General features: G+C 57.9%; 1 protein-coding gene across 7 annotated transcripts; it reads left to right on the top strand.

Annotated features, from left to right (window-relative positions):
- Nucleotides 1–730: 730 nt before the first annotated feature.
- LOC111183662 (glutathione S-transferase P-like) lies at nucleotides 731–8834 on the top strand. Of its 7 annotated transcripts, XM_022591246.1 has the most exons (8): nucleotides 731–800; nucleotides 925–960; nucleotides 1369–1475; nucleotides 1576–1663; nucleotides 2678–2781; nucleotides 2860–2967; nucleotides 3131–3371; nucleotides 8580–8834. In XM_022591246.1, exons 1-7 carry the CDS (start codon nucleotides 746–748, stop codon nucleotides 3317–3319), a joined length of 687 nt encoding a protein of 228 aa, XP_022446954.1. In that variant the 5' UTR covers nucleotides 731–745; the 3' UTR covers nucleotides 3320–3371; nucleotides 8580–8834. The 7 variants fall into 7 exon arrangements, with proteins under 7 accessions (XP_022446954.1, XP_022446952.1, XP_089770534.1 ...); XM_022591244.1 differs by having other exon boundaries at nucleotides 2678–2967; XM_089914408.1 differs by having other exon boundaries at nucleotides 925–1475.
- Nucleotides 8835–9830: the final 996 nt, after the last annotated feature.

Here is a 9830-nt window from a genome sequence, read left to right as displayed (position 1 = left end):
AGAGGGGCCCGCAGGGAGACAGGAATGGGCTCTGCCTGGAAGGACGCAGCCGTCCCAGGTCCAGGAGGTCCTGCTCATTCGTCTGCCTCTTTCCATCTGCCGTATCCCCAGGCTCAGTCTGTATTTGAAGAGTACAGAGCACTTCGACTCAGTCAAAAAACGGTTTGGAGACTACAAGGCCTTGCAGAAGAAAGAATGAGGGTTAAAAGTGAGGCCCCTGAAGCCAACCAAACGTGTTTACTAGCTGTGTGACCTTGGGAAAGTCGATCTGTGCTTCAGTTCCCTCCTCTGTAAAATGGGATCTGAACAGGACCAAGTCTTAAGGTTGTAATATGTGTAAAGTTCTCAAGGCAGCCCTCAGTCCCTAAGGGTTTGCTATTATTATCAAGGAGAGAGGATGCGGAAATGGGTGTTTATTGAAATAGCATCCATTCAAGCAAAAAGCATTTATGGAGCACCTACTGTGTGCTGGTGCTGGGGTGCTCAGTCCTGGCCCTCTGGGGGCCCTGAGGATGCTGTGTGTTCGGGGGCGGTGAGCAGGTGTAGCGACTGTGTGCTGCTAAGTGTGGGTGCCTCTTGTAAAGCCACTGCACATCAGGCAGGGTGCACCCCTGCAGAGGGCTGGTGCGCCCCTCCAGCCCTTCTTCACCACACCCACACCTCGCCCCGACCAAGATCAAGATCCGCTGGGTGGTGACTTGGCGGATTCCTGGGGTGGGGCGCAGGGTGGAGCAGGACCTTAAATATGAGGCCTGCGGGTCCTCCCCACTTCCTGCCGCACTTGCACTCCGCCGCCCTCAGTGAGTACGGTCTGGACCGGGTGGGGGGAGGGGCCGGCTGAGACACCCCCTCTCCTAGCAGTCCGACCCCCAGACTGCCTGCCTGCGGGGGTCCTCCATCGTCCTGTCTGTCTGTCTCTCCTAGTGCCGCCCTACACCATCGTCTACTTCCCGACCCGAGGTGCGGCCGCTGCTCCTTTAGGAGGGCGAAGGGCACAGACAGGGGCCCCAGCAGGACCTCCAGTCTGGACAGCCCGCGGCGGAGGCGGAGGCGGGACCCCCCGGGGGACGGGGCCTTTTCGGGCCGGGCCTCATCCTCTCTGGGGCCAAGGGCGGGGCGCTCTATCCATCGTCTCTGGTCCCTTCCTGGGGCGCTGTGGGCTGGGTCTGCCTCCCTGTCCTCCCCCCCGCCCCCCGCAAGACACGCCGGGGGCTCCACCCTTTCTCCACGGTCCATCTGCTCCGCAGCAGGCTCGGAGGCTAGAGTTTGTCCTGTCCCCGAGTCCAGTTCCCATACTCCTGACTTCCCCAGGGCGCTGCGAGGCTGGGGTCTCTGCCCATCCCCACACCCCGTCCTCCCCTCCCCCAGGGCGCTGCGAGGCCCTGCGCATGCTGCTGGCCGACCAGGGCCAGAGCTGGAAGGAGGAGGTGGTGACCAAGGAGTCCTGGTTGCAGGGCCCACTCAAGGCCTCCTGTGTGAGTGACTGCTGAGGCAGCAGTTGGGCCTTTACGGGGCAGCACGAGGGTGCGGGGCAGCTGAGCTCAGCGTCCCTCACCGAGCCCTCCCCCCTCCCAGCTGTACGGGCAGCTCCCCAAGTTCCAGGATGGAGACCTCATTCTGTACCAGTCCAATGCCATCCTGCGACACCTGGGCCGCTCCTTTGGTGAGTCCTGAGGTCGAAGGCAGCCCAGTCCGGAAAAGCACCTGAAGGGTCCCGCCAGGATGTCCTGGGGCCTGAGTTGCTGCCACCGGTCCTGTGGCTGGAGGGCAGGCCACATGGCCCTAGCGGAAGGGGCAGGGCCTGGGTTAGGAGGGTTCTGGGTTATAGGGCTGGGGCTGCCGGTCCCCCCGGGCAGAGGCCATACAGGTCTGGCTACCTTTCAGCCAGTCAGCACCACATGGGTTCACTGTGCCTGTTTCCTGGATGACAGCTCAGAGGCAGCCACCAGCCGCCCTGTGTGTGCTGCTCTAGGCTAGAGCCACTGTGGGTGTGCCCAGGAGCTTCAGAGTAGACCTCCTGCCCGTTTCTTCCTGCTCTGGCCTCACCTGAATCTGGAAAACCCATGCACACAGTGAGCAGGCCTGTGGCCTGTTTCAAGGGTGGCGGGAATGTGGCTTAGGGAGGTGGCTGCCTCTTCATTGGCTATCTTGGTGGGGAGGGGGGGTGTCCCAGGAGGACGGAAGAGCGGTGGGATGAGCCGGGTCCAGGCCCACCCTAACTTCTGCAGCCCCAGGGTGAGAGGACAGAGGCCTCCAGCCGCGGCCTGCTTCCCCGTCTCTCGCCCCGCGCTCTCCTGCACTCCGAGGGACACACCAGTCTGCAGAGCCAAGTGCTGTCCAGGCCCCGCAAGCGGCCACTCCTCTGGCCTAGGGAAGCATGATCAGAGGCTTGGCCCACACTTGCAGGGGGACAACCTGGAGGAAGGGCTTGGGGCGATGTGGGCAGGGAACTTCTGACTCCCAGGGACCCAGGGTGTGGTCTCAAAGACAAGCGTGGGCTTCTGCTGGCTGTGTTCCTTGGGCTCGTTGGAGATGGGAGCAGCAGAGTTGGGCAAAGACGACCCTCCAACGCAGGGGACCTGGTTTCCCAGCCCAGCCTGCGGGCTTCTGGGGGAAAGGGGAGCAGCGGGGCCCCAGCCTGGACAGAACCTGACCCTCTGCCTGGCCGCTGACCCAGGGCTCTACGGCAAAGACCAGCGAGAGGCGGCGCTGGTGGACATGGCGAATGACGGTGTGGAGGATCTCCGCAGGCACTGCAGCCACATCATCCATCACGGCCATGTGAGCAGGCCGGGCTTGCACTCAGGGCCGGTGCTGGGGGGCCGCCCGGGCCGTCACGGGCATCGCTCCCTTTCACAGGAGGAGGACAAGGCCCAGTATGTTCTGGAGCTGCCGGGGCACCTGAAGCCTTTTGAGAGCCTGCTGTCCCAGAACCGAGGGGGCCAGGCCTTCATCGTGGGTGACCAGGTGAGTGCAGGGTCCAGCCCGTTGTAGGTCCATTTCTCAGAAGGGCAAACCGAGACCAGAGCAGGGCCATGACTGGTTCACTGGAGTAGTCAGAGTTCTGAGCCCCAGTAGCCCCCCTCTCTCTTGACCCTATTCAAACCCCCTCCTGCCCCCTGCCCTGCAGATCTCCTTCGCAGACTACAACCTGCTGGACCTGCTGCTGAGCCACCAGGTCCTGGTCCCCGGCTGCCTGGACTCCTTCCCCCTGCTCTCGGCCTACGTGGCCCGCCTCAGTACCCGGCCCAAGCTGCAGGCCTTCCTGGCCTCCCCGGAGCACGTGAACCGCCCCGTCTTTGGAAGCCGCAAGATATGAACCCGCTTGGCCTCCCCTGGCAGGCGGGCTGCCCTTGGGACCAATAAACACGGTGAGAGGAAAGCTGTGCTGTGCTCACTGAGGGACCGGGTGGCCACAGGGGGCCCTCTGCCCTTTCCCAGGCTGCATCTTGGAAGGTGAGGGCTGGGCTGGGCCCTGGAAAAGCCGCAGGTCCCCAGAGCTGCCGGGAGACAAAGAGGAGTTCCAAGTCCAGAGAGGAAGATGAGATCCCAAACCTCAAAGATCTACCCTGGACAACTTCCTGCAGGAGGGGGTTGACCCCCCCCAGGGGTACTCATGGTTATGGCAACCTGGGAACCATCTCCATCTGGGAGAAGGGCCGCCGTGTAGGGAACAGACAGTCCCTGACGTCTGTGTGAGTTCTGTTGTCTGGCACAAGCAGGGCGCTTGGTCTCTGCGCACTCAGGTGCTGTGCACACATGCCGCTTGGGAGTGACACGCATGCTCGGGTGTTTCACCCGAGTGAGTGTTGATGTTGTCCATTCTCTTGTGTCCCCCACAGTCACCTGCAGGCAGGGCCCAGGTGTATGGCTGAAGGCAGACCTGGGAGCTCTGGGCGCATCATGCTGCTTGGGAAGTCGGGAGTGGGGGGTGGGGGGCGCGGTCAAGGGTCTCCTCCAGCTCCTGGAGCCTCTGTCAGCCCTTGGCGGGAGCACCCTGCCACCTGCCCGATCCCAGCCCATCTCTCCCCTCCTGAAAGACTGTGACTGCCTCCTGCCTCCTGTGGCACCCTCAGCCTGTCCGGCCCCTCCCGCTGGCTCTTTGGACAACGTGGACTCAGATAATTCCGGAATGCCTGGCACTCCCAGTGCAGAGCTCTCATGGCTTCTTGCTGCAAAGTCCGCAGCCTGAGGAGCCTGCCAGGCCCTCCTAGAAATGGACTCTTTGGTCTCCAGAACATTCCCCACCCCCCTGCCCGGTTCACCCTTAGAGCTGCTCTCAGCTCTCCGGACAGCCCAGCCCTCCCACCCCTCCCAGCCTTTGTCCCTGTGGTCTCCTCCGGCCCCCCACTCTCCCGCCACCCCCATGGCCATGCCCCTTCAGCCCTCAGCCTGCTGCCCCTCCGCTGTGGCCAGGTGCCCTGGGCACTTCCCCCTCTCCTGTAGCTCCGCTCTGTGGGGTCTGGCCTGCCCAGTGGTCTCGGCTCCAACCCTCCTCCTTTGAGGTCAGAGAGCCGATCGGGTTAATTTCTGTCTCCCCCGCCCCCAGGTGAGGTGCTGACTCACCTTTACCGTCAGGAAATGGGTGTGCAAGCACCAGCAAGAACTGCCTCTTTGTGTCTGGGACTCTACCTCCATGGGGGAGGCCGCAGGGCCTCAGTAGTGCCCCTCTCACCCCCATCAACTGAGCCTGTTTCATAAGGGTCTCCTATCACAGGCCTGTCCCAGTTCACAGACCTGGTGGCCCCGCTCCATTCTGGCCCCATACTGGGGACTTCTCGCACTTAACCCCCTCAAGGGAGGAAACCCAGACTCAGAGAGGGAAGGCAGCTTGTCCAAGGCCACACAGCTTATCAACGGGAGAGCTGGAATTCAAACCCAGGGCTGAGGAACTCCTAGGCGGTGCTCGGAAAGGGAAGAAGGGAGGGGGCTGGGGCCAAAGGAGTGGGCAGGAGGCCAGTTTCAGGAGCAGGAGTGACTTAGGCCCAGGCAGGTGTCAGAGGCTCCGGCAGGTGGGCAGGGGCACTGGTGGCCACTGTGGAGGCCTTGCCTGCCAGGCCAAGGACTTGGAGTTGACCCCGGGGCGCAGGGGTCACTGCAGGCTTTTGAGCAGAAAGGAGGACTCTTAGAAATCTGAGCCTGTAATTGCTCAGGGAGCCTCAGGCATCACCTAAGTCTACACGCTCACCTTACAGACAGGGAAACAGAGGCCTGGAGAGCGGAATGACTTCCCAGGTTCATGGGCAGGTGAGTGGGTGGGCTGTGGGGATGTCCTGGGCCTGATGCTCCTGGTCTGGGTGCCTGGCTGCCCCTTAAAGGAGCCTCTGCCTGAGAGACTCCAGCAGAAGCCTGGGGAAGAGGGTCTTTTGTGCATTAGATTTTGGGGGCTGGTGGGCAGTTTTGGTTTCTTTGGGTGGGAAACCCCCAGGAAGGCCCACTGGTCTCGGAGAGGACAACATAAAACCTGAGCCCCCATTGCCCTGGAGGCAGAGATTGGGCCACGGGGGTTCACGGCACAGGTAGAGGGGACAGTGGCCAAGCGAGTCCACAGAGCAGGCTTGGGGGACACGCGGGCGTCCTGCAGGTCTTGGGACAGCGGGAGGAAAGTTACTCTTTTGAAAACTTCCTGGGGCTTCCTTGGTGGTCCAGTGGTTAGGACTCCGTGCTTCCACTGCAGGGGGCGTGGGTTCGCTCTTTGGTCAGGGAACTAAAGTCCCACATGCCATGCAGTGCGGCCCAAAAATAAATTTTAAAAAAAAGAAAGAAAAAAAACTTCCTGCAACCAACTGCTTCCACATTTTTTGGGGTGACTGGGCTGAGTGTTTTTGACTGTGTGGCTCCGTGACCCCAAGAAGGTGGCTAGAAGAGGCCCCTGCCGCTGAGAGGAGGGACTCCGGGGGCTGGCAGGGCCCCAGTTTGGGCGTCTGGTGTAAGCTGGTGCAGCAAGGATGGGGGTGATGAGATCACCAGGTGGGGGAGAGACTGGGAGCCCCTCCAGCTGGAGAGGTGACAAGTGACCCTGGGACTGAGCTTCCTCCAAGCAATACCCCAAGCATTTTACATATACTTACTCATTTAATCCTTACAAAAGAATCCACCTAGTGGATGCTATTAATATCCCCATTTTACAGATGAGGAAATCGAGGCAGGGAGAGGTGAAGTAACCTCCTCAAGGACATGCAGCTGCTAAGGAGGCCAAGCCAGGTTTCGAACCCAGGCTCTCTGGCCTCAGAGCCTGTGCTTGTAACAACTCTCCCAGCTTGAACCAGAGTGGCTGCAGTTACCAGCAGGCAGCTGGTAACTCTGGTGACCCCACCCTAATTATAGGGGGACAGGAACCCTAAGAGAAAGGTTAGGCTTCCACCCTCTCAGGGTGGAAGTGGGACAGGTTCCAGTATAAAGGCTGGAACATTTAAAGACTGGTGACTGGGTTTGCTCCCCAGCTTGGGAGGAGGGACATGGCGGTTACAGACTCAAAACGCCGGTCCTCCTGGGAGCTCCTCGTCCTTAACCGGCTGCTGCTGGGTCAGAAGAGGTGGAATCTAGGGTGCTGGCATCAGTTCCTGCAAGGGTTTGCCCTTTAGTGGCAGCTCTGGGACTCAAGAGTCTCCCCTGGGGTACCAGCCTGGGGAGGGTGGGGATGAGGGGTGCAGGGAGTCACCCCAGACCTCAGGGGTAGAACCGGGGCTGCTTTGAGGCCTCGAGTCCGGGTCTTGGCCCATGGGCCTCGCTCCCCAGCCATGCCAGAGGCTGCGGGAATGTTAGCTCAGTCCTTCTTAGCCTTGCCTCTGGCCTCCACCACCTTCTCCTGGCTCTGTCAAGGTCCCAGCTGGCTCTGGTTTGAGCTCCATTCCCCCTCTCCAGCCCACTTGGTGAGCTGCCGGCGGGCTCTCTTCCCTACCCTGGAGGTCGGAACCCCTGGCTGCCCTTCCCCAGATGTACAACCTCTCTGGGCCCGTTTCCTCTTCTGACATTCCGGGCAGTCACAGAGTGCCACACTGTTTACCAAGCGCCTTCTATGTGCCAGACACTTAGCAGCTCTTAAAACTTCCTTTGTACAGGTGAGAAAACTGAGGTCAGAGCTGGAATTTGCACCCAGGCAGACTGCCTGCCAAGCCTGCATTTCTCCCTAAGAGCCCCAGAAAATGCTCTCAAACGTGCTCTGGACGAATCTAGTCATCAACGAAGTGGTTATTTAAAATGTTAATGTCAGCACAATGTTAAATATCCTGATTGCGATCAAGTCAAAGCCACGGGAATTTTAGAAGCAAGAGTACAGGTCACGTCCAGCCACTGGCCTGCTTTACTGTTTGCTTTCATGGCTGAGAGGCTGGAAACCAGCTCTGCAAACATGCGGAGATGAAACCAGGGGGAGCACGAACAACTGGGAGGCTCCACTCACCGACCCTATGGAGACGTTTACCCCCAAGAACTGCTGAGGGTTTGTCCAGGAAGTGCTTTCGGCAACAAAACTTGAACTCCACATCTTCCCATTGGAAGACTTTGTTTGGACCGGGGGTGCCTTTGCATCTCCAGATGGGATTTTCCACAAGGTCAGGAAGGTAGCCCAGGATCCCATGAGTTTGCTTGCCGTCCCTTCAACCTATTTGCATGAGCCGTGTTCTTAAGAGAAGCACCCAGGGGAGAAAATAAAACGAAGGCTTTTGGCTCACCCATTGGCTGCATCCATGACTGGGTTCTGGCTCAAAAGGGTGTCAACAATGAGAAAGTGGTAGCTTCTCAAAGATTCAGGCTCAGTACGTTTAAGTCTTCAGATAGACCTACGGATTAGGCCACACCTATGGAAAGTTACCATTTTGAGGGTTTGAAGCAGTGGCTTTTTCCTGTTATTCCAAAAATAGGGCAACTGGGACTTTGGCTCATAAATTCGGCCAAGGCAGAGTTAGATACACAACTGGGATGGCCGCTCAGCTCTGACCTGGCAATGTCTGTGTGCATCTCCTCCTCCAACCCTGCCAGCCCCCATCATCCCCTGCTGGTACCAGGCCCTGTCCTCCAGACACATGTGACCCAAGCCCAGCTAGTCACTAAGCCCCAGCCCCAGGCACAGTGCGTGGGCCAAGGTGTGAGCCCTCGCAGGGAGCTGGGCCCATCAGAGTCCCTCCCTGGCCCAGCCTGGACAGCGCTGGCCAGGCGCCAGGAGCTCCCTCTGCGACCAGAGCTTGCTTTTCTGTACAAGAGTCTGTGAGGATGTGACTTTGGAGCAGACTGTGGGGTTGGTTACAGCTGAGAGAGTGGAGCGTGTGTGTGTGTGTGTGTGTGTGTGTGTGTGTGTGTGAGAGAGAGAGAGAGAGAGAGAGAGAGAGAGAGAGAGAGAATGAGTTTTTTTAGGCCACAATTCCAGTCCCCGAGAGGCCAGATCCACTCTCTCCTTCCCCTGGTTTGTTTATGGGGCCCCAGACATAAGTTGAGGTGAGTTTCTGTGACTTCAGCTGAAAGAGACTGTGATAGTTTCCAAATATGTACACAAACCCTTTGACGATTTTCCCCTCATTATTTGGAACCAATCTCCTACCCCTTGAGTGTGACTGGACTTAGTGACTTGTTTCTAATCACAGGTGTGGAAGAGATGGTTGCGGGATGTGCAGGACGAGGTCGTGGAAGGTTCTGTGGCTTGCTCCTGACTCCCGCTCTTGGGTCACCAGACACCCATCATGAAGACACTCAAGCAGCCCTGGTGATAAGGAACTGAGGCTTCGTGCCAAAGCCAGCACTAAATCACCATCCATGTGAGCAAACTGTCTAGAAGGGACTCCTTACCCTGCCTCGCCCGTTTCTTCCCATGGGAACCACAATAAAGACTTCTGCCCACAGTTCCCCGTCTTTCTCTGCCTCTTGATCGACCCTGGTGCGTCTTCAGGCCGCCAACCCCCCACCCCAGCGTGGCATGCCTCGTTCTCCTGGGATCTGTGAGAAACAAACTCTCATTTCGATGGTAGTTGCCTCTTGATCTGTTGGCCTCACCACACCTAAATAATAATAAAACCTATATTTAAAACAGAGACCCTGGGCAGCAGCTGCCCAGCCAAACCACTCCCAAATTTCGGACTCAGAAATGGAGATAATAAGTGCTTACTGTTTTAAGTACCTAAATTTTGAGGTCATTTGTTAGGCAGCAGCAGATAACTAGTACAGAGTTGGTACCAGGCCAGCACCACCCAGCCCCAGCGTGGGATGAACGTGGAGCAGATTTTAAGCTTCACAAAGCAAGGCAGGTGCTTTACAATGTGTTAATTTCAGGTGTACAGCAAAGGGATTCAGTTATACGTACATATGTATTCTTTTTCAGATTCTTTTCCATTTAGGTTATTACAAGATACTGAATATAGTTCCCTGTGCTATACAGTAGGTCCTGTTGTTTATCTATTTTATATAGAGTAATGGATGTAACCATATTCGTTGTTTGCTACCTAACAAACCACCCCAGCATGTAGTGGTTTGAAACAACTCTCATGTCTTATTCCTGCCAGTTCTGTGGCTTGGTCAGATATCTCTTCTGGTCTGGGCCAAGTCACCTGGGGCTGGATGGTCCAGGTTGCCCTCATTGTCACCACCTCGGCCTCAGTGAGATGCCTGGGACCTCCATCCACATGACCCCTTATTCTCTCAGAGGCCTGCCCGGAACTGGATAATGTGGAAGTTTTCCAGCAGTAAGAGAGAGCAAGCCTCAACGTGGAAGTGCTTCTCAGACCCCTGCTGGTGTCACTTTTGTTAATATTCCATTGACCACAGTAAACCACACTGCCAAGCTCAGATCACAGGAGGTAGAGACATTCTTTAGCTCTTGATGGGACAAGGGGCAAATTCAC

The sequence above is a fragment of the Delphinapterus leucas genome, chromosome 7 (genome assembly GCF_059928025.1).
Source record: "Delphinapterus leucas isolate spDelLeu-1000000601 "Yukka" chromosome 7, BTC_Dleu_Yukka2, whole genome shotgun sequence".
Lineage (NCBI taxonomy): Eukaryota > Metazoa > Chordata > Mammalia > Artiodactyla > Monodontidae > Delphinapterus > Delphinapterus leucas.
This window is presented reverse-complemented; position numbering and strand designations above follow the sequence as displayed.